At 33.7% G+C, this 24366-nt stretch overlaps 1 protein-coding gene across 1 annotated transcript in view; it reads left to right on the top strand.

The window, feature by feature from the left end:
- The window catches only part of LOC136797792 (otoferlin-like), a 141836-nt gene that overhangs the window by 5466 nt on the left and 112004 nt on the right, over positions 1-24366 (top strand). Inside the window, exons 3-4 of the mRNA XM_067054377.1 lie at positions 23350-23438; positions 24224-24323. Of these exons, the coding sequence (XP_066910478.1) occupies positions 23350-23438; positions 24224-24323 (189 nt within the window). The remainder of the gene's footprint in view (positions 1-23349; positions 23439-24223; positions 24324-24366) is intronic.

Raw genomic sequence — 24366 nt, 5'->3', positions numbered from 1 at the left:
GATCTATTGAATAACTTATTACTCCACACACACTTCAATAGATGCAAGTAAACCAGACGTAATTAATCGAACGGTTCGATTACCTAACTATTTGAATTTAGTAGAACTTAATCGAAAACCAATTGGGTGTTTAAGATAAAAATGGTAAATATTGCTCTTTTTGGCAACCTCGGGTAAGTTATGGCATGTTTTAAATTTACTATAATTTTTAGATCCCATTAGCCGACAAAAAACAACTAAACAAATGACTGAACATGAAGGGTACTATGATGAAGTCTCTAACCTGATGTGTAACTTAATTGTTTTTTCGCCGATTATTGCGAAAAACTGCAAAAACTGATTATGATGATCGATGACGTCATAAAAACTAAGAATTTAATTTCTCAAATGTTGTTTACCTGATCGTCTTCAAACTTCCACCAAAGATGTATCTCACTAAAGTCAATCATTTGAAAAAAAATATTTTCAAAATTCTGATTACGTCAGCAAAAAATAGGATTTTTCCTTTTTTCCTAATTTCTGCTGACGTCATGAAAATTTTGAAAAATTTCTTTTTTCAAATGATCGAGAGAAAAACCTGATCGACAAACTTTTCTCTTGACACTTACCTTCTTTACACATAAAAATACGGGCAGGTCTAAAACGCCTAATACTTACTACCTAATACTTAATATTTACTATATATACCTCAAAATTGCTCGAAAATACCTTTAAAATAATCAGCATGCCAAATATGACCAAATCTGAAATTTTGGTGTTAAAAGAAGACATGAAAATATTTTCTCTCTTTTTGGACCTACCTCCGGGTGCCCCGGTGGAGGTCCTATAAATCAACCCATGTCCGTCCGTTCGTTCGTCCGTCCGTCCGTCCGTCCGTCTGTTACCAGCTTTTCTCAGGATTGGCTCATTAGTTTTTTCTGATTTTTTGCACAATGATGCAAAATGGCAATACCCAGAACGTGACGGAGCCCGATTTTTGAGAAAAAATTTATTTGGGCAAATTTGGGCCAAAAACTACCTAAAAATAGGGTTTTTTGGACTTTGTGCAAAATCCTGTCATTACTTTTTTCTGATTTTTTTGTACAAAGATGGAGGGCAAGATTCTCTAAAGAATGGCTGAAGTGGTTTTTCCCGGAAAATTCTTATTCGCCTTAAAAGACGGATTTTCGTATTTTGGGGAAATTCCCTTTAACCAAATAAGAAAATATAGCTTTTCTCAAAGTTGACTCATTATTTTTTTCTGATTTTTTGCACAATGATGCAAAATGGCAATACCTAAAATGTGTCGGAGCCCGATTCTCGAAAAAAAATATATTTGGGCAAATTTGGGCCAAAAACTGCCTAAAAATAGGGTTTTTTGGACTTTGTGCAAAATCCTGTCATTACTTTTTTCTGATTTTTTGTACAAAGATGGAGGGCAAGATTCTCTAAAGAATGGCTGAAGTGGTTTTTCCCGGAAAATTCTTTTTCGCCTTAAAAGACGGATTTTCGTATTTTGGGGAAATTCCCTTTAACCAAATAAGAAAATATAGCTTTTCTCAAAGTTGACTGATTATTTTTTTCTGATTTTTCGTACAATGATGCAAAATGGCAATACCCAGAACGTGACGGAGCCCGATTTTCGAAAAAAAATATATTTGGGCAAATTTGGGCCAAAAACTGCCTAAAATAGGGTTTTTTGGACTTTGTGCAAAATCCTGTTATTACTTTTTTCTGATTTTTTGTACAAAGATGGAGGGCAAGATTCTCTAAAGAATGACTGAAGTGGTTTTTCCCGGGAAATTCTTATTTGCCTTAAAAGACGGATTTTCGTATTTTGGGGAAATTCCCTTCAACCAAATAAGAAAATATAGCTTTTCTAAATGTTGACTCATAATTATTTTCTGATTTTTTGCACAATGATGCAAAATGGCAATGCCCAAAATGTGACGGAGCCAGATTTTTAAGGAAAATTATTTTGGGCAAATTTGGGCCAAAAACAGCTTAAAAGGTTTTTTGGGTCTGAATGGTTTAAGTGATTTTCCTATTTGGGGACATTCCTTTTTACCACTTTACATTATTCAACACACAAGCTTTATTTTTCCATTCTGAATTTTTGTACAATTCAATTGTCACTTTTTTCTTATTTTCATTTGATGTTAATCATTAGGTAGGTCCATTCAGCATGTTGCTTGTTTCTCTTCACTTCATTTTCCCGCGCTTTTTCTATGAAGTTTACAGACTACACACATTTTGTCGAGACACACTTTTTCGTAGGAGAAAAATATTTCACTTGCTCATTCATATTAGTTTTATTTATAAGAATCAGTTGAGATGATAAAGATAAAGCCTTATAAACCAATCTCAAGAAGTAATATGACACTTTACTCGATATGATGCAGATAAATACAAAAGGATACAATTAAATGACGTATATATTTCATCTCAAAAAACGGTTAAATAACGTTTTAGCCATTTGGATCTTTATAAAGGAGACAGGGGTGTATAAGAATAACTGATTTTAGATATTTGCACATGTGTTCTTATAATTAAATCAAAGTCATAATAGAGAGAAGAGCAGTAAAAGGAAGAAAAACTAGATAAAGATAAAAACCTTTTGCTCTATACAAGGCAAAGAAAATATTCACTTTAATATTCAAATATTCTTTTAGATAACACATTTCACAAAACTAATTTTCTTAGAATATAAATTTAGAACAGGCGAAGGAGAGCCAAGGCCTGGAAGTTCTAGTCTGTAAAGTATCCAAGCGGATTAGGTAGTCAGTATTAAGTATTAGGTACACGTTTTTTTTTTATAAGAACAAACTATATAAGAACATAAGGCTTCGAGCCCAAAAATTTAAGAACATTCTAAGAACATACTAAGGCTTTGGAGACTTAAAAACATGCAATTTCTTAAGAAATTACATCAAAATGCTCAAAAAATGCTGAAAATAAGAACATTCTAAGAACATTTTTAGGCTTCAAATCCAAAAAACTAAGAACATCCAAAGGCTTCGAAAATTTTTGGCGTTCTTATAAAAAAAAAACGTGTAGTAAGTATTAAGTAGTAGGTATTAGGCGTTTTAGACCTGCCCATAAAAATACCAAAAAATGCAACAGTGTTCATCAAAATACGTTACGGAATTTAAAGATATGTTAAAACAAGCTATTCCCATGTGGGATAATATTTTTGGAAAAGCTGAAAAAAAGTTTTGGAAATCTCCAAGAGAGGTTTTAATGTTATTTGTGTGCTATGTAAGAAAACTTTTGAAAAAATAGATCACCATTCCTCGACTAGCTGCTCAAAGAACTTGGGTCTGCATTGAGTTTGCTCGTGTTGGAAATGTTCATGACGTACAAATAAGATGAAGAAACTGTTGGCAAAATATAAATAATAAAAAAGGATCAAAGAACGATAAAATTGTGTTTTTGTCATTTTGACTTATTTACAGCGTGATTGCTGTTTTTAACAATTTTTTGAAATTTCGACATTGAAAAAAAGTCAGTTTTTTTCAAATAACTTTCAAACTATATTTTCAAATTTAATGTATTATAGCTCAAAATTCAAGTCAATTTAAATCCTGAAGCTCACAATATCTCGACGAACCTGTATACTTTTTTTTAAAGCACCTGGTAAAGAGGTGGTACAGTTAATCACCATTGTGGGTAGCAATTGGTCAATATCTTGGATGGCTCAAATAGTGAGCCCAAACTGAAGATATTATTGGCTGCTTACACTGCTGCCAGACAGCAACCAATTGTAGGTTTGCTCTGATTTTTAGTTTGAATCTTTACAATTCGTTGATATATTCCGATAGATACTCTTTCAGTTGAATTTAGAACTTTACGCCCTCTATATTGGTTAGGTGAACTAGGGGGGGGGGGGCTTTACCTGTACCACCCCTTAATTTTTGGTCTTTTTGGATGAAATTTGGCACACAAGATCCTTGTTACATAAGGTAACTTTTGACAAAAGATTTTTTTGATGATGTCACTCATCATGCCCAAAGTGAGCAAAAACAGATATTTTCCTTTCTTCTTATAAATAGCAACATTTTTGACAGAAAAAAATGCCCTCTTTCCAATGATGAACTCATTAATCGCAAAAACTTTTTATTAATTGCAAAAATTAGAAAACAGACTGACACACTTAATCGCCATTGTATTCCATTTTAAAAACAAACAAAACGAAAACAATTGAGTAAAAATGTAGCTTGTAGATTTAAATGGACTTTAAATTTTGCTCACCTTTTGTGTTTCGTGAAAAAGAGAAATTTTTGTTTGATTAAATTAATAAACGGATTATCTTTCGCAAACATCAAAGAAATGAAGGACTAACTTTGAAAGTGTTTTTTCTGGAAGTAGATTTTTGTAAAATTTGTATTGAGTGTGCATACTTTAAACAGTTGACATGCCAAATCTAACAGACCGATTTCAATGAAAATTATCTCATTGGAAAGAGGAGATCTTAAACTTCCAAACGGTGCTTCATTTTATCGATTTAGCTCTTTGTTCAAGAGAAATGTCAAATTAAAGTTTTAAAACATGATTTTTACAAAGCAAAAAATTCAAATAGGCATAATTAATGAACAGGGCGCTAATTCAACAAAATGTAGCACCGTTTTGCAGCTCAAGAGGAGGGCTTTAAGAAGCTATATTTTTTATTCAATGAAGTTTATTCAATTTGGCATGTTAACTCGGCAAACTTTTATTGTATTATTTTCAAATTACGTCATATCTATTATTTTTAGCCGCCATTTTGAAAAACAAATTACATCAACCTTTAGCAAAATCCCTCTGCTATCAAATCATATAAGTCATTTTACCAAAAGAAAAACGCCAAACGACCCAGAACAAAATTTGTTCAGATAGCCAATTGACAGTTGTGTACCCTTTAAACAATATACCGGGTGACCCACGAAAAAGTTCGGACGTTTCTCGGTGTCTTGAGGCCGAACAAATGTCCCAAAGTGCTTGGAGTTTTATTATTTAGAAAGTAGATATCCTAACTTAAAATCCGAGCCATTACTTTTTAAATTTGACGCACAAGTTCCCTAGTTATGAGCTTTTAAACTCAAAATTCACTTTTCGGAAAGTGTAAAAAACAGGTAAAAAAGGGGTATCAAATTAGGTATTTTTAGACGTTTTTGATATACAGTTTTTGAGAAAATTCCTTGAAAGTGCCAATTTTGATAAAAACTAGTCTTGTTTTAAACAAAAACTACTTTCAAAGGTGTTTTTAATAATTATTAATGTCATAAAACTAGTTAAATAAGTCAATTTATAAGAGATTTTCTAATTGATTGCATTAATTTAATACCTCTTTTTTACGTGTTTTTTACACTTTCCGAAAAGTGAATTTTGAGTTTAAAAGGTCATAAGTAGAGAACTAGTTGGTCAAATTTAAAAAGTGATAGCTCAAATTTTAAGTTAGGATATCTACTTTTTAAATACCAAAATTACGAGCACTTTGGGATATTTGTTCGGCCTTAAGACGCCGAGAAAGGTCCGAACTTTTTCGTGGGTCACCCGGTATTTGACATTAATTAAATCAAATTAAAATTAATTTGTATTGCAAAAGTGTCAATTTTTGTGACACTTGATTGTCAGAAATGTCATCATGCTCAAGGTGTGAAAATTTTTAGGTGTCAATTTTTTATTTATTTTGAAGCTTAATAAAAGTTGGGAATTTACAGAAAATTTCATGGCAAAAGGGAGAGACTTTTGCTGGCAATCTGCCGGTAACAAAGGAAAATAACTGGTAATTTGCCGGCAACGAAGAAAAATATCCAGTAATATAGGCTGGCAACAAAGAAAAATAGCTGGCAATTTTCTAAAAAACTTTTCCTTCCTGAAGTTATGTAAGTTCGAAGATTTATTTTCCAGAATCCTGTTTTTGTTACTGCCGCAGGCGTGAGCTTCGACCTCCCTATAAAATAAGGGTCAGATGTCAGAGGTGTTTTTTGTATCTTTAAAAGTGATTTTTTCAATTTTTCATTACTCAATAACTTGAAAAGTTCTAAAATGAGATGTAAAACGATCCTGTATCTATGTCGAAACACAGCTAGAAGAAGAAAACAGAACCCCCGTTGTAAGTTTGTTTACATATAACTTGATTTTGCTTGTCTGCATTCTGACAGAAACCAGTTGAAAACGAAAATAAACGAGGAAAAATTGGCCTACTAATTGCAAGGATGTTGAATACCACGTGTTCAATAATAAAATGAACTTTTCTTTCCAAAAACGGCAATTTAATTTTTTTTACTTTTACTTTTCTATTGATTCAGCATGTTATCGATGAAAAATTTGCCGTTTTTGGCAATAGTTGGCGAAAAAAGAAATAATTGCCATTCGATCTTAAAAACCCAACTGACAACAAAAGTTCGATTAAATTATTTAATCAAACTTTTCAAAAGTCACTAAAATTGTGAGTATTCGATTAAGCTCGACAAAACATATTAAGTTCGACAACTAACAGAAATGTTTGACAAATTGGACAAAAAATTCTGTTTGACAAAGTCTGATAATGAGAAAAATTTGACAAATTTGACAAAAACTCTGTTCCACAAAGTTTGACGACAAAATATATATATGTATCTCTTATGGCTACTATCAACTCCTGCGAGCTGGGGGAGGGAGGTAAGACCTCAGAGAGCGAAAACAATGGCCTATTTTGTCGACACTTTCAGGCGGAAAAATTTTGGTGTCGATTACGTGATCTTTTTTCAGGGTTGGTCTAAAAAGCAGCCAATAGGGGTAGCCAATTGGGCTAGGTTGTGGGGTAGCTGTGTATTTCACAGACTAAGTAAAAGAATAAAACCTTTTTAGCTTATAATCCTCATTGGAGCCAGGGGGTAAAATTTGGGAAAAATATTCTAATTATTCATTTATGATGCAGAAGATGTTGAAAGATTTAACTTAACACATGGTCAGAGCTTGTTTCCTGCACTATTTGAACTGACCCTTCTAATTAAATATAATTATAAATGTAATTTCCTTACAAGGTGTGAATCCCTGAGTTACCATAGGTGTATAAGGCTTACACCTAAAATTAGGTATAATTAATTTACCTTAAAAGTAAATGTTATGTTTATGTTTATGTTTCTTTTCTTTATAGTTGATGTAAAGTAGTACAAATTGTACTTAGGCTAATCAAAATCAACTTTTAATTAAAAATCTATCTAAAAGGTCGATATTCAAAATCAATTATTATTTACAAATTAATTTAAATTCAGTCGATAAAACCAACGCCATTGATAAAGGTGCGACAGTTTCGGCAAGGACAAGTAGTGGGCCTCCATTGCTTGATTTCTTTTTTAAATTCATCTGTGTTTTTACGTTTTTTAAAGTCAACGATTTTAGGTCCTGATTCATCGAATTTTGATTTAAATAGCTCTGTGGATAAGGATCGCTCGTTGATGGAAAGTGGAACCATTGTCAAGCTTCAACGGATCTTCGAATGATGAGTTGGAGTCTGAGTAAACGATTCTCAAGCATCTTTTATGTAGATTGTTGATTTTATCCTTTAGAGCCCTGCTATGAAACATCCATATGAGAGGACAGTAATTGGAGTGGCATTTAATGATAGCATTCATTAAGCGTTTCTTTTTTCCTAAACTGAGATATGTGCTCATTCTGGCTAAGGCGGCTATTTTCAAACTAGCTTTCTTGCAAAGATTTTCTATATGCGATTCAAACGTCAAGAGATTATCGAAGGTGACTCCAAGAATCTTTGACGCTTTGGTATCGAAGACAGTTTTTTCTCTAATATTTAAATAGAGGAGCAAATCGTCAATGATGTTAACTATTAACTGACATTTGTCAGCATTGCCAACCACCTGATTAATTGAAAGCCATGTAAAGATTTTTTCTGCTACAGAGCTTAGTTTACCACTTACTTCAATCCAGGTCGAAGCACTAACATAGGCTGTCATATCGTCCGCATAATTCGCGACCTTAGTAACCTCAATGATGAAAAAAAGGTCAGAGATATAAATATTGAAACGCAGAAGACCAAGGATGGATCCCTGGGGGACATCAACCTTGATCTTGATCCAGTTACTCAGTTGGTTGCCTCCTTTTGTCCTTTGTTGCCTATTTTCTAGATAACTCTTGACTAACCTAGTGGAAAGGTCATCGAATCCGTATGCATTGATCTTTGCTACAAGTAATTTGTGGCACATGCAATCAGAGGCCTTAGAAAGGTCGATGAGCAGTGCCCCAAAAATATCTTTCTTGTCATTGGCTAGCTTCCAGAGTCTTCCATTGGGAGAAGAGATGGTTGAGTGGAATATCCTTTCCTAAAACCACATCGTTGTTCATCAAAGTAGTGTTCAAAGTATTAAAGTAGATTGTGATATACTCTTTCGTAAATTTTGGATATTACCGGTAGTATACTTATTGGTCTATAGTTACTTTTATCGTTTTTAGAATTTTTCTTGTAGACTGGGGTGACTGTTGCGAACTTGGAAATGTTTGGAAAAAAGTCTGAGCTGAAGGAGTCATTTATGCTTATAGAGAAGCAGCTTGCAAATAAGTGAGAGTATTTTTTAATTATTTTCGCTGGCAGCACAATGACAGAAAATAAATACCGTCACCGTCTGATTTTGAAGTACCGTTTTATCGTCTCTTTTTTCGTCAAATCCCGTAACACCGTACTAAAAAGGGGCCAATCCCGTCGCACCGTAAAAATACAAATTATTACTTCGAGGCAAAAACATTGAATAAACATTTTATGTAAAGTAAAAAAAAACTTTTGTATTAAAACATTAGAAAATTCTTTATGGCTAACGCATCAATCCATTTAGAATTTATCTTCAACAAAGGGCTTTACTTTTCATGATATATTTAATGTACGAGCTGACATATTTCAATTAGTTTAGGTATAAATTCATTTCTTTTTTATAATTTTTAAAAATCATATAAAATAAATAAGTTTATATCTAAACTAAATTTCAATAAAAATGAAAATGAAATATTAACCAAGAAAGAAAAGGGAGATTTTTTTCTACTCTTTAAAAACTTTTCCATTTTACTGTTTTGTACATAATTATATGACTGATTTTATTTAGGTTGCGTGCCCTTATCCTTCGGCGGGGTATTATTTCGTAATACCCCGCTTGATTTGTAATACCCCGCTCCCGCCTAAATATTTTTGATCAAAACCATTTTCTCCTAACATAATTTCACGCGAAATGAACGTTCGAATTTCCAAAACATTCGAATATGTACTAGTTATCGCATGACTTCGAGTGCAATACGAGAAATATTTTACGAGTTCCGAGATTTTTCCGTAATATTTTTCCGAGCCTTTAGGCGAGGAAAAATATCGGTAAAATCTCGGAACGAGTAAAATATCGAGTATTGCACGAGAAGTCATGTGATAACTAATTTATTGTCGACTCAAAAAAATTGTCCTCTTTTTGTTTTTAAACTTACTTCCGCCTTCTTCTGCTTCTGTGTACTTTCGAATGTTTTTATTCGAAAATCTAATTCGAACGTTAGATTCGAACAAAATAACATTCGATAACTTCCCGTTAAAAATATTCACACAAAAACAAAATAGAGAAACATTTTTCGATCATTTTCGATCCAGAAGTTTTGTTTTGAAGAGTTGCAGATTTTTTAGAGATGTATTTGAAAGTTTCTAGATTGATAATTCAAAATGCAGATGATGTACAGTATTGTTTCGATAGAGAAGAAACCCTCCATCAATGGATTAATCAGTTTGATAACATTCAGTCGTTTTCTATGTTTTTGTTTCGGTGACATGGCCATGGGAAAGAATAGCAGAGGAAAGGAGTCCCATGATGGAAATGTATGCTTGTAAAAATGGTTAAAGAACAACATTTTTTCAACAGCAAAACAATTTGGATACTTTCTTGATTATCGTCAAGCTCTAAATGTTTCGAATTTTAGAAGGAAGATGTATAATGATTGTTGCGTTGAAAAGTCAAGGACGTAGACTACGTTGTTGTCGAGAACGAGAATTAGGAGAGAACTTTTATAAAAATCACTCGTCGTTTGGTTAAATACAAGACATTACACTTTCCTTGTTATGTTATGAGAAATTTTATTGGCAAACATTCAAGAATCTCAAGTTTTTTTGTATGCATTGATAAAAAACTGTTTGGTTATCACACGGACAAGTTTGCCAAAAGTTGTTTTATAATAAATTCTTAGTTCATCAGATTTGATTTTAGTGTCTTTTATGGAAGAACTCCAAAGTAAAAATTAATCTGAACATATTTTTGCTGCGTTTCCCCCTTTTGATTCCCAAGTCAGTTTCTCCGAAAGTCAGTTCTTTTCGGCTGTTTTGTTTTGATTTTTCTCCCGCCGCTTACCCAGTCCCCCAAAAGTCAACGCGGTCATATTTCCAGACTAAAGAAATATGAAATATCGCAAATATCTCGATGCTCTCGACCAATCAAAACGCTGATATTTTTTTGGGTCGGCAATAATTTTCATTATTCGATCACAAAAAGTAAACAGTATTTGATACAAAAATATTTTGAGTATAGCTGTCTGGTCAAAGGAGGAAAAGTACAAGAACAAAGTACAAAGAAGAATTTGTTGAATTTGTCAAGCTGTTGGATGATGTTGTTCTTTTATTATGGCAAAATTTAAAAACAAAAACGCGAACATTTAGATAAATGCTTTTCAGAAATGGGCGGAGAGTTTCGTGGACTTGAGGAGATATCCGAATACGAACCATATAGCTAATTTGAACACTTCATTTGTGACCATTTTGTGTGGAGATACGAAAGAAAGAATAATGGCACTGATTATGAACTTGGATACTTGCTGATAACAATACAGGCGTCTTTGCAAAGGAGCCGAAAATACAATTTTTATGAAGAATCCTCGTTCCAATAATATTGTTGTTATAATGGATTATTTTTGATTATTGGTTTTGTTGTCTGACATTATATTTATGAAATATCTGCAACAATTTGAAAGTGATATGGAATAATTTGTGTTTTGGAGCAGCAATACATCATCTTTCTATAGTAAAACGTCATAAATTTTCTGTCTCACTTCTGGAATCCCCATTTTGGATAAGCTTTTTAAAAAATAATAAAATCAGTCATATAATTAACCAGGAATCCTCACTTCGTTCGAGCTATTTCAAACTATTTCAAAATGAAACTCGGGGTATTAATCCCTAAATTTCCCTCAATGTCATATCATTACTATTACATATCACACGCACTTTTTTGTCTTCAGTCACACAAATCAGCAAAAAAAAAGAACGGACTGCACATTTTTTTTTCTTGCGCGACAAACTTTCATGTTGTTGAGCTGCACATGTCGTGATTGATGTGCTCCCAGAGCTCCTCCATAGTTCTAAACGTATTAATGCTTTCTCCACTGTAGCAATTATCTTTATATCGGGTTTTGAACTCTAGATAATGATAATCTTGGTTTTGTAAAAGTGATTTGCATTTTTTACAATTCCACCCAAGCATCGTACCTATCACATTAATAAAAACCTCCTTTTCGTTTTTCGTGTAGTAATAATTATTGTAAAGAGGGTGGTTATCCCATCCGCGCACAAACTCCACATATTCACCACCTGTATAGCGTTTCAAAGCAATCGTTGATGAAAGGTAACTGTAGAGACTGTAGAAAATTATCTTCAAAGGTTTCACTTTTTCTTGCTCCCGACGATCATTTTCTTTTCTTAATACTGCCAATGTCATGGGAAAGTAAACTTCCCGAAAATTATATACCAAAAAGTTTATTTTGTCGATCTTACCGAAACACGAAGAATTAATCAAGTCGTTTCTGGACGAAATCCACCGATATGCTGCGTCATACCTGTCATAATCAGGGTTTTTGATAACGTCAATCAAATTAGAGAAATTAATATCATTAAACCTGGATGCCTGGATAAATCGATGAAGTGGAAGCCAGTTTAGCCATAAATTATTATATGTGTGACGCTGTGACATAAGGATAATATCCCATTTCCTGTCATTCTGCATCTTCCTGAGATATGAAAAAACTAATGTTAATGTTCTTGTGCCAACTCTACGAAAGTTTATCATGATAAATGATTGTTTTGTACCATCGGCATCACCAAATCTTTTCTCTTCGTATAAACGGTCTACCAGTTTCACCAGCCTACCCTTGTTTAAATGATACCTATTTCTTTCAATGATGTTCGACAGATGGTTACTATTCCGTATGCGAACCATGCGATCCTCACTGTTGAGGTACATGTTAACGTAAAAACAATACTCGTTCGTTATTAAATCGTTTAAATATCGGAAAAACTTATAATTGAAATTATAAGAACTATCCAAGTACCAATACATCACGAGTGTGATATTTCTTAACTCCGTGCAGCTGAACATTGAGAAATCAGTCTGCTCGTGAGGCATGGTAATATCATTACTGCAAATAGAAAACTCTACCACTGTAAAAAGTAAAATCAGGATGAAAAGATTTTTGATCGCCATTTTTTTGTCAATCAAGTACTTTCTTTTCTCCATTGATAACTTCGCTTAAGTGATGATGAATTTGATGCTCTCATTAATCAAAACACTTCATTTCCAATACACGTTTTTTTCACAAGAATGATGTTTTTCCATTCCCGCATAAATATTAAGAAATTGTTTGGGAAAAATCATGCTAAACTATTCTTATACGGTATTCTTTAGGCTAGGATCAAAATTTCAGCGAAGCTGGATGAAAGACGAGAATTCCTTACCAGTGGATACCCCTTAAAACCCACAATAAAAAGTGGTACCCTCTATCTCATTGTTTAGTTGGAGTGTAAGGCTGAAACTTTTTGTGTTGAAAGTACGTTGTCTATGATTGTCTTCCCTAGCAGTGATGTTTTGTAGAAAACAGTTTTCAGTTTTTCACGAGGAAGTGAAAAAGTGCAGTTTTAGCTATAGGGGTAAATAGCTAAAACTGCACTTACAAAATGGTTTTTCTCGAATAACTTTTTACAAAAAAGTTCTTTTGACCTCAAATTTTGAACAGTGATTCACTGTAAAGTTACTAATGTTATGAATATACCATTAGTACCTAAATGATCTCAAAAATATGTGTTAAAATCAAAATACCCCTTAAAACCTACAAAAATAAGGCTAAAAACCACAAAGTCCGACCCTTGCTAACGGGATACTCAAGCTGATGGATACAAATTTGGTGTTGCTTCGTGATTCAATGGTTCAAAGACTTGCTAGAAATTCATTCCCACAACAATATTTTCATTTTTCAGGATTTCATGCCCATAATGCAATTGTGTGTGGTTTTTTCGTCAAAAACGGCTACGAAAGGCCAAAACCTTCATTCGCTTCATTTTTGACCTATGGTTCTAATGTTTTTCTAAATCTCCATCAAATTTGTGACATTTTGGTATGCAACATGACCAGGTTTTGAGAAAGTCGATTTTCAGATTTTATTGATCATCACCATAAAAGTGCTTTAAAGTAGAATTTTAAGGGCCTGTCATTTTCGTTGGGGTCTATTCACGAAGATGAAAATGATTTTTTCATACCTACCATAAGTATAGGTATCTAAAAAGTATAGGTTTTATGACCTTAAATTCAATTGTGTAATTTCTAGGTCCAAAAAACCTGATTTTTTGAAGGGATTTTTGATAAAATTTTGAATAACTTCGAATTTTAAGATACTTTAGCATCTTTAAAATCCTTAAAATTTGGTATTTTATGAAAGAACATTTATAAGAGGTTGTAAAAAAGTGAAACATACCACATAAAATTAAATCTGGTAGTTATGAAAGCCAAAAATGCATCATTGTGGGTTTTAAGGGGTATGTGGTTTTAAGGGGTATCCACTGGTAGCGGATTGCTTCTTTGTCTTTTCTATTGTAAACTGTTTATAATAGAAATTCATCTCTGTCTCCTTGAGTGTTTTGTTTTTATAAGAAAAATAAGGCAGACAAAGTACTCATGCAGTACGTTTGCACATATTGCTATGATGTTCCCGCTTTTCATCAAAATAATATTTGTAGAAAATACCCCAAAAGCTTCCTTATAACAGAAATCTAATTTTATCAGCGTGTGTTATGAATTTGAGAAGCTTTCATGATTCCTCTTTAAAAATTTCGGATGCGTAAATATTTTGACAAATATTGTTTCAATTGACATGAAATTTTTTCCATAATCATACATATCGACTCAATATCTGAAAATATCAGTTAGAAAGTGAGGCACCCCACGGTGTAGCGCGGTATTTCAAATGAAAAAATGCCATATTTATAATCTTACTGAAGAAAATTTTCACTTTACTAGTGAAAACAATGTTTTTCATTTTTTATTTTGTCATTCGCCAATGTTTTACAGACCCTCTTGATAATTAAAAGTTTTTAATCGTGAAGGATAAATACAGCAGCAGAATCATTGACTAATAGGAAATCCAAATTTCACGAGTTTGTAATTAAAAAAGTTAAGTTTCATATCAAATTTTAATGTCAGGGACAGAGATAGAACAAGGCTTTTTCAAATGTGTGTTATCCGGCTCCGCTATAATATATCCCTGGTAGTACATAGCTAAATCATAGAATGGCATTTTTGCGAAAACTTCGAACCTTAATGGGGGGTTATTTGCAGCTTACAGTTAAAAAGGTTCTAAAATTTCTACAAAAGCATTCTTAGTCTCTGCTGCCAAACTTCATGATGATGATGATATTTTCACCCTTTAACTGCCGATGTCGGCATATCCCGTTATGAGCACTTTCAATTTCTTTGCCGATGTCGGGATTTGCCGACATGGGCACTTTCCATTTCTTTGCCGCAAAATTTAACACTTCTACAAAGATTTTGTATTAGATGGTTTGAAATGAAAAAAGATAATAGTTAAAAGCTTTTCTATGTTGAAAAATAACTGTTCAACAATATTCAACTCAAAATTATAGTCCTTGGCTGATACTTCATATATGATTCAGAAAATGAAGTCAAAATCGCTACCTTTTGTCCATGTCGGCATATGCCGACATCTGGCAAATAGGTCGAACCTTCTTTTTTTCCCGTAGCAAATAGGTCGAACCTTAAAAAATACGAACGGCAGTTAAAGGATATTCTTAATTTTTTGGCCAATTTCATCATGATTATTCTTATAAAGTTTGTTATTATAAAAGAAAATAAAATTTCTCTCTTCTCTAGTATTGTAAAACATGTTGTGTTATAATTGACTTTGACGCTCCACCAAAGGAGCTTTTCTTTGTGTTGAACTTACTAATTCAGGGCCCGCACCACCGGGGGGCCGGGGACCATGACCCCCTCACTTTTTTGCAAAGCAAAAAAAAATTTCTCTTCACCTAAAAATTTTTTTCTTTTCTGTGCGCGTGCCAATAAAAACGTTAGAACCTTTCTAAAAGGGGACAGATGGACACTTAAATAAGTCTAATTTATTTTGGAAATTTTGTTAAAGAAGATCTTCAATAAAATTAAAAATCAAAAAATTGTCACTTCCAATTCTTGTTTTATTAAATAAATATTTATTAATAATAATGCTATACAAGTTCGCAGGCCATCATGCTAGCACACGGGCCTCTATGAACCGCTCTTTGTTCGGTTTACAATTTTCTTATAGTCCAGGAAAAAATGGCCAAAAACCCACCTTGAACGGAACTTTGTGAACCATGGTTTTTTAGCTTCCTATGTACCTATAGATCACGGTTTGGGATGGTTTTCAGGCTGAATAGGTGATAAAACCCTAAAATTTGACCTAAAACGGGGTCTTTTGCTCAATCAAGGGTCCCCCCTTTACTAGTCGATTTTTCAAAGTGCTCAAATGAACAAACTTTTGTGCTAATCTGATAGAGCTTGAAGTGCTGAGCAAGAAAATGGGGTCAAATGCTTGGTTTTGAACATCCGTTGCGGAGCTAGGGCCCGCCAAAGTCGTCAAAATGGTTACAAATTGTAGATCTCGAGATAATTCCATTTATAGATCTTACAAATCCCATAAAAAGTGCTGAGTCAGCAAAAAAATGCACTTTTCAAAGAACTTCCAACTGAATTATCTCGAGATCTACAATTTGTAACCCAACAAACCATACCATTTTCTTGAAGTACTCTTTCAGGGCTATCCAGCGAAAGTGTCAGAAATGCCTTAAAATTTGAAGGAAAAATGCTGACGTCAGCAGAAAAAGGGCTAAAACGGCCATTTTGACGACTTTGGCGGGCCCTAGCTCCGCAACGGATGTTCAAAACCAAGCATTTGACCCCATTTTCTTGCTCAGCACTTCGAGCTCTATCAGATTAGCACAAAAGTTTGTTCATGTGAGCACTTTGAAAAATCGACTAGTAAAGGGGGGACCCTTGATTGAGCAAAAGACCCCGTTTTAGGTCAAATTTTAGGGTTTTATCACCTATTCAGCCTGAAAACCATCCCAAACCGTGATCTATAGGTACATAGGAAGCTAAAAAACCATGGTTCACAAAGTTCCGTTCAAGGTGGGTTTTTGGCCATTTTTTCCTGGACTATTAAGGTAGAGTTTTTTCCTAGAGCTCCCCCTGACTTTGAATTTGAAGTTTGCGTCCTTTATTAAAGTATTCATTTCTTAGGCTTTGAAACACCACTCTTTGATTGTCTTCCTTTCATTTTTCGTAAGATCTTCTGTCACCCGGAAGGGTAATCTTAAGGGTAATCCTCCTTTGGTGATTGCCTTTAACACTGTATTTTTGTCTTCTTCGTTTGCAAATCGGACTTTTATTGGTCGATAGCGTTTCTCATTTTCTCTTTACTTCGAAAATTTTCCGATTCTTTGAATTTCTTCGATTTTTATATTCCTTAAGTGTAGCATCATAGGTAAGACTTTTTCATGAAGATATTCTTTGTCGTAGATTTTGGTTGACTCCTCTGAATCAGTGGATTCGTCAACACCATGAAGAATTAGATTGTATGCCGTGGATTGAATCTGTCGTTACTCCTGTTTTTCTCTTCGAAATGCATTTTCTATGTTCTTCTCGATTTGCCTCGACGCGACTGCTGCCTAGCTTCGTGGTCTTACTTCTTCTTTCTTTTCAATGATGTTTTCCATCTTCTTTTCGATTGTTGCCATTCTTGTCTCAAAACTGTCCTTTATTTCGCTGATCATATTATTATCATCTTTGGACTTTGGTTGAGTGATTTCTACGTCCTGGGCTTTCATTATGTTCTCACATGCATTTATATCCTTTCGGAATCCTGAAACTGTTGATGTTTCACATGAATTGACCTGTTCCAATAGATCAGGAGTGATCACGACACAATTTTGACAAATAAAAGCTCTCGATTTGCATGTTAGACATAACTGGATTTGATAGACGGGGAGCTTTGAACAAATGTAGTGTACAATTCGATTGCACTTCTTACATTCAAGTGTGTCTTTGGATCTTCCTTCTTCACTTGTAACACATTCAGATGGCTGCAAAGGTCGTAAATTGATGCTGAATTCGGCTGTTTTCGTAGATTTTCCTGAATTTTCTCCGCCATATTTACATCTTTCAACAACACATCCGTTCAGTTTTTATTTGACTTATTATCTTTCGGAGAATCAGAATAAAAAAGAAGCTGTTTTAGCCCAATAAGACAGGTCAAAATCGAGAATTGTGTTTACGTTTATAATGAATAGATTATTTGATATACGTATTAATTCTCAAACGACTTATAAGAATTTGTTTATAATTTATCTAGTCATTAGGGATTTTTAGCATACCTATAAATCCCTCCTCTTTCTTTTGCAATATAATTATATTCCCTAATGACATTGTTGGATATTTTGGTATGTTTGTAAGCTATAAAAGCTGTGGAAATTTTCATTTGATCAGAGAAGGTTGTGAGGGTAGCTCACGCCACATTTTGAAATTGATTTTTAATAGAAGAAACTTATATTGTTAAATCATTGAACAACCTCACAACACTCATTCTCTACATCTAGTTCAATAAGACAAGCAAACAATGTGCAAATAAACCAGCTGCGCTGAAAGGTCGCCCGAAATCCGAAATACTAAAAAAGATTAGAAGATTAATAAGCGGATATTAAATTTGCTAGATGGAGTGATACGTGTTTTCTCAAGATAAAGATAATTTCAACTTTTCTCACATGTATCCAGGGAAACTCGAAAAGCTCACAAATAAAAAAAAGATTTGATCTTCTTGCGGAAGCATTGGAATGCGTGAAGCACGAAGAGATGCTTGGAGGTTACATGATGCAGGGATCAAACCTGTAATGTCTGTCTAGTACACAGGTTCATAATTTAAAAAGATTTGATCTTTAGTCGCAAATAGAAAAAAACATTAAAGAGGTGATTTTTAAAAAGATAAAAATCTAAGTGACGAGGATAGGTGAGATTGTTAGTTTCTTAGCCGTCTTAGTTTTTGGTTTAGCCGCTGCCAGACAAAAGAAGAGGCTTGTAAATGATAAAAGACCGTGCGACCATTTTCGGAAAAAAAGCAGTCGGAGTAGACATAATTCCGGGCTAATTCCATTTCCTCGGACTATTCGGACTATCTTGTTGTCGGCTGGAAAGTGTCGGACTAGAAAGTGTTGGACAACAGCCATATTCGAAATATATTGAGAATTTTGTGTGTTTTAACGTTCGGATGATTGCGTTTTAATATTTTCACTTTATTTTATTGAATATTTTGATCCCGTTGGCTATATTCCCAGCCTTATTTGAACAATTTTGAGCTGAGGTCCTAAGTCTTAACCCAGCTGGCACACAACATTGTTTTAACGTTTTTCTAACGTTCACAACGTCTATTTATTTAAACGTTAGATGAACGTTGAAACAACGTTGTGTGCCAGCTGGGAAGGCTCATTTCAAAGCTCTACATTCCAGAAGTAAATTAATTAGAGCGCTTAAAATCATTTGTGGTGTTTAACATTTCGCCTTTGTCTCAAATAATTTGTCCGAGACTGCATTTCTCCTCGTACCCTTCGTGTTTGTTACTGCCTAGCCCTTATCAATTTTCATTCTTTCTTTAAATCTTCATAGTTCGACCCATTATGAGCTAGTTCCATCAAAGTATCACTCATTGTTTTGTGTTGAAGAGCGGAAAACTTGACATGTGTCGATAAATTACAAGATCTAAGAAGTGTTTTTGGAGTTCAATTGAAATACACGTTTTTGGACCTACCCCGGTGGGGTGGAGGTCCTATAAATTAACCTATGTTCGTTCGTTAGTTAGTTAGTGTGTTAGTTACCAGCTTTTCTCGAGATTGGCTCATTAGTTTTTTCTGATTTTTGGCACAAAGGTGCATGACCATAAACCCTCAAATGTGACGGAGCCCGATTTTCAAAAAATAAAATTTTTGGGCAAATTTGGGCCAAAAAACGGCTTAAAAACGGGTTTTTTGGACTTTGTGAAAAATTGGATCATTAATTTTTTCTGATTTTTTAGCATGAAAGTAGGGTACAATCATAGTTAAAGGATGGCTCAAGCAGATTTTTGCGAAAACAATTTTTTGGCTCAAAAATCGCATTTTTATCTATAAGAACCACTTTTAATAAGAATACATCAATGTTCTTAGCCATATTATTATTATTATTATCATTTTTATTAGTTTTTTTTACGATGAAAATGTCACGGTGGAGGGTAATGATTTGAGTTTTCTGTAAACACTTATTATTTTTTTTGGATGAAAAACGAATCTTTATCTATAAGAATCACTATTTATGAGCATAGATCAATGTTATTAGCCAAATTGTTTTTTTATTATCATTTTTTCTAACAGAAGAAAATGTCACGGTAGAGTGCGACGGTTTGAGTTTTCTGGAAACCTTATTTATTAAGCTGTGCATTTTTCTGATAGTGGTTTTTATAAAGAAAAGCGCTTAATAGCTTTTTTATTTCTTTTTCAAAAATCTTTTTCAATAGTGTTGATAGTTTCTCTCAATAGATATACTTTCATTTTCTATATTTTTTTTGTATTTTGACCAGTTATGTCTTATGTGTTTCATTGTTTCAATGTTCACTGATTAGTTTGATAACCAGCTAGGTCCATAAAAGTATCGCTTGTTTTTTTAAGAAACACACTTTTAAGAAACACGAGGCTCAGAATGCCTAAAAACTAAGAAACATTTAGGAAACATGCTGAGGCTGAGAATGAGAAAATAACATTTTTGAATTCGTTTTTTTAAGAACCTTTCAATCAAAGCAAAGTTCCAGAAAAATACTTACATAACAGCTAGAAACACTTGAGAAAGTCAAAAAAGCAATATAGAAGATAGGAAAGTACCGTAGATTAATCTATTAGTATTAATGACATGCGTCCTTTAAGCTTGACAAAGTTTAGAAACATATGAGAAACATTTAAGGCTCAAAAGGCCGATTTCTTAAAAAAACATTGGGGCTGCTTGGTAAGACTAGTTTCTAATCGAAAATGGTTCTTTGAAGTGAAACATGAGAATCTGAGCCTTTATCTGAACTTACTCAAATCATAGTCATTATAAAAACACTGGTCTGGAAGCTTATTGTTTTAACTTTTTGTTAGCTTTTCTGAGCTTTTTCCTTTGTCATTATCAAAGAACGAAAATCGATTTGTTCAGTTTTTGATCACGTTACCAAATACTCCTTTTGGGATTGGTTTAAGATTTAATCACATGATCAAAAAGTGAGCAAAACAAACTAATTTATCAACGCAAGTTCGAGTAAGAAACAATGGAAAGAAACAAAAGGCTTCCAGACCAGGGTTTTTATACGGACTATACTCAAATGTCATGGCCAGATAGAGTATGAAATAACAAAAAGAGGACTGTTTAATAAAATCAAAATTTTGGTGTTGTTCATTTGTTTGAAAAAAGAGGACAAGTTCAGACTTTATTCCAATACAGAGATTGTTCCCTTTAAAGATATATATTTTCACATAACCAGTGATAACCTGAGATCAGATTGTGAATGTTTTCTGCACACCACGCTGAACTCTAAAGGGATGTGTGAAAACAAACAATCTGACGAATATATGCAATCTCGAAATCGTAAGGACCGCGTTCGTCTAAAAGGACTAGGAACGACAACAAAGTTGCGTGATTGTGTTTATAAATAGGGCGCCGTATCAGTTTTTGATTTTCCGGCGCACAACAAGATTCTTGTTGTAGAATTTCCCGCGGGAGGACTATTTTCCTCAGATGTATAATTTTCAAGCGCCTTCAGAGGTTTACCGTGCGCGTAAGAAAATTAGGAACAACTGCTATCAGGTTAGCTCCTGATGACACATAAAAATAAGAAAATTTTACTATGACTGAAGTCAAGCTTTGGGCTCTTTCAGAAAATGTCCGTACGGGTGTGGTATTAGTTGCAATAAATTTCTATGAAAAAACCCGATGTTAAAAAATAAAAAATAAAAAACAAAAAATAGTCTCATCACCTTGCCAACATAACAAGTTCACTGTGTTGTTTTGGTTATAAGTACATTGGTTTGCATCATGGTACTTTGACCGATCTCCTCATTAAAACGTATTCATAACGTTCTATCCTTTCAACATTTTTCCGACAACCATATCCAGAAGTCTGGCTTAATGATATCCTTGTGTTAGACAATAAAACATCTACATACATTCAAGATTGTGATTTAACTTGATTTCATACGCTTTTCAAAGTATCAACTTCGAAAGCTACTCTTTCCCGAATTGTATTTCGAATGCAGTCGTAGTTAAGAGTTTCTATTAATATCCCTAATTGTTTGACGATTGAAACTTGTCCATATTTACCACCCATAGTAAGCACTACTTTTTCAAGTGTCTTGTGGAGCCCATTCTTCTTTATGGTTCTGAAACCTGGACCATGACAAAATCTATGGAGAAAAGTCTTGATGGGTGTTATACCAATCTCCTAAAAAGGGTTCAAAATCTTGATTGGAGAGATCATCCCAACCTCGCCCAAATCTACCAAGGTCTTCCTAGAATCTCTTCTGTTCTTTTTTCCAGGAGGTTAACTTTCTCCGGCCATTGTTTCAGAGCAAAATCTGAAAACATTTCAGATATCTTATTGTGGTGCCCTACTGGTCCTAGACACTCAAGGAAGCGAACTTTCCTCGACAATTTGAGGCGGGAAACTGGGCTCGAGTTAGAAGAACTGAAAACACTTATGTCAGACCGTGAGCTGTGGAGAGAGAGATACTCGGTATTTCCGACCTAACGGTTGAAGGATGATGATGATGAAGCACTACTGGTTTGTTTTCCTCGAACCATTTTGGAGAGAAGTAATCTTCCTGACTTATATTGCAAGACTTGTCAATTTCTTTCCAATGGACACAAAGTTTTGATTGCAGGGCTTTATATTTAAAAATTTCAAAAAGAGGGTTCATCAGGAACGGTTGAACTTTGAATATAACGAGATGCTCTAAACGATGCGTGATTATATAATGGAGAGTAATAGCGTAAATGTCGTACAGCCAAGAGAAGAATTGTAAGAGACGTATCTTCCCGTAAACCTGATGTCATCATGAAAACTAGTGTCCAGATAATTCATTCAAAACAAGAATTTTGGAAATTCTTGGGAACTCTGAGAAAAGCAGCTTAAAGACTTCTAGACTCCCATTTTTCTTATTAGCTGAGTTGAGAATAAAAATATTTAATTCTCTTTCTCATTTTAAAGTCAGACTTTTTGATCGAAAAAAGAGATGACTTAATCTTAACTTCTTTTCTTTTATTGACTTCTTTGATTGACTTGACTTGACTACTTATTAATCATTGGAGAATTGGAGAAAGTTATTGTTTTTTCTTCGCTGACCTTAAAGAATAAAACTGAATGACAAAACGATTTGCGTTTAATTTCGCCTCATTCCTGACCGAACGTTGGTCTCTTTCCTGCAGGTCTTTAAATTATTTAAAAAACAATAGAAAAAGGTGTAAGAAAAGGATTGGATCGAGTTAAGGGTGGTAAAACGGACAAAAAAATGCCCGCGCGGCAATTAGCGGCTAAGGTCGAAAAGGTGTATTCGTCTGTTCGCCTGTCTGTTACTTATCTGATATTCCAATGGCGGATTGGCGGCCGCCCCCGCTAAAGCTCTAAAAGAGCAGGCCAATTTTCCATCGAAGAGGAATGATAGTCGGCCTTTGATGTGCCGCATTCCAGTTGGGTTCAACTGCCCTTGCACGTAAAGCTAAAAATATTTCAGTTAGACCCGTCAATCCCCCAAAACAGCGCTGCCAAAAATCCTTAGAGGCGGTAGGTACTTATTTTTCCCAGGGTTGACTTTTTTGATTTTTTGCACATAATTGAATTTTATCAATGCCTAAATTGTGGCGGAGTCCACTTTTTCAAAAAATCTTTCTTTACGCACAATAAACATCAACGGTAGCAATAATAGCCAAGATTAAGCATGGTTCAATTTTCAAATGAATTAATCATTGTAGCCAGAACTAGTTTCTTATATTTTTCTTTGATTAAATTTTATTTTAGGAGTTTGATTGGGAGCTTAAAGAAGAACTGGAGAAAACTGATTTTGTCCAAATACAAATTTTCAATTACAAGCCTTTTATGAAGAACAGGTAAAGAAAATGAATTTTTAACTTTTTTAATTTTTTTTAAAATTCTTTTTTCAATGGTTTCTCTATGCCAGTTTCTTTGCATCTGGTGCTATATAAAGTCCATTCATTTATGTTTTGGGTTGTCATTCTTTACCGATGCTTCCCGTAATTAATACTGTTAAGGGCTACATACACTACACAATATATTGTCAGGTAATTATATTGATAATGTATTGCTAAATGCCGGTAATATATTGAAAAGGTGTCTGCAATATATTGTCAGCTCGATTTGCAATATTCCAACAGTATGAGGGGATTGTTTACAAAATGAAAATTCCTTTTTATAATAGAGCACCTGTTGTCTACTCAATTCATTGCAGTCCGAAAACTATATTGTTGAAATATTGCTCACCGATATATATATATTGTGTAGTCTAAGTAGCCTAGTTAAGTTATCTATCATCAAAAATATTACTACAAAGCACTATGATTTCCAAAAAAAATCCACATTATTGAATATGAAAATAAAGAAGAACAATAACTTTTCATTCTTTAAAGCTAAGGTAGAACTTTTTTTGTACATCGTGCAGAGATGCTTCAAAAATTCATTAAACTAGGGTAGCTCATCAAATGACAAAGTCCAAAAATTCAAAGTGTATATCTGGTTTTTTGACAGTGTATAGCATATTAAAAAAATGACTGGTGAACTTACAGGAGCTTAAAATATACTGAACATGTGAATAATTTCCAGATATCTATATTATTTAGTCATATCTATTTCATTTTTCAATGAATTTCTTTTGCAGGTTGATTGCACACTATCAAGTATCATGCAAGAAACTAAAAGAAGAGCCCTGGGTACCAATCACAGATTATTTAGTTGATGTTAACAACACAATTATTAGGGTATAATATTATTCAACAGCTTTTGGTTTTTTATTTTCTTATT

This window comes from Clytia hemisphaerica, unplaced genomic scaffold (genome assembly GCF_902728285.1).
Source record: "Clytia hemisphaerica strain Z4C2 unplaced genomic scaffold, Clytia hemisphaerica genome assembly, whole genome shotgun sequence".
In the NCBI taxonomy this organism is placed as follows: Eukaryota; Metazoa; Cnidaria; class Hydrozoa; order Leptothecata; family Clytiidae; genus Clytia; species Clytia hemisphaerica.
This window is presented reverse-complemented; position numbering and strand designations above follow the sequence as displayed.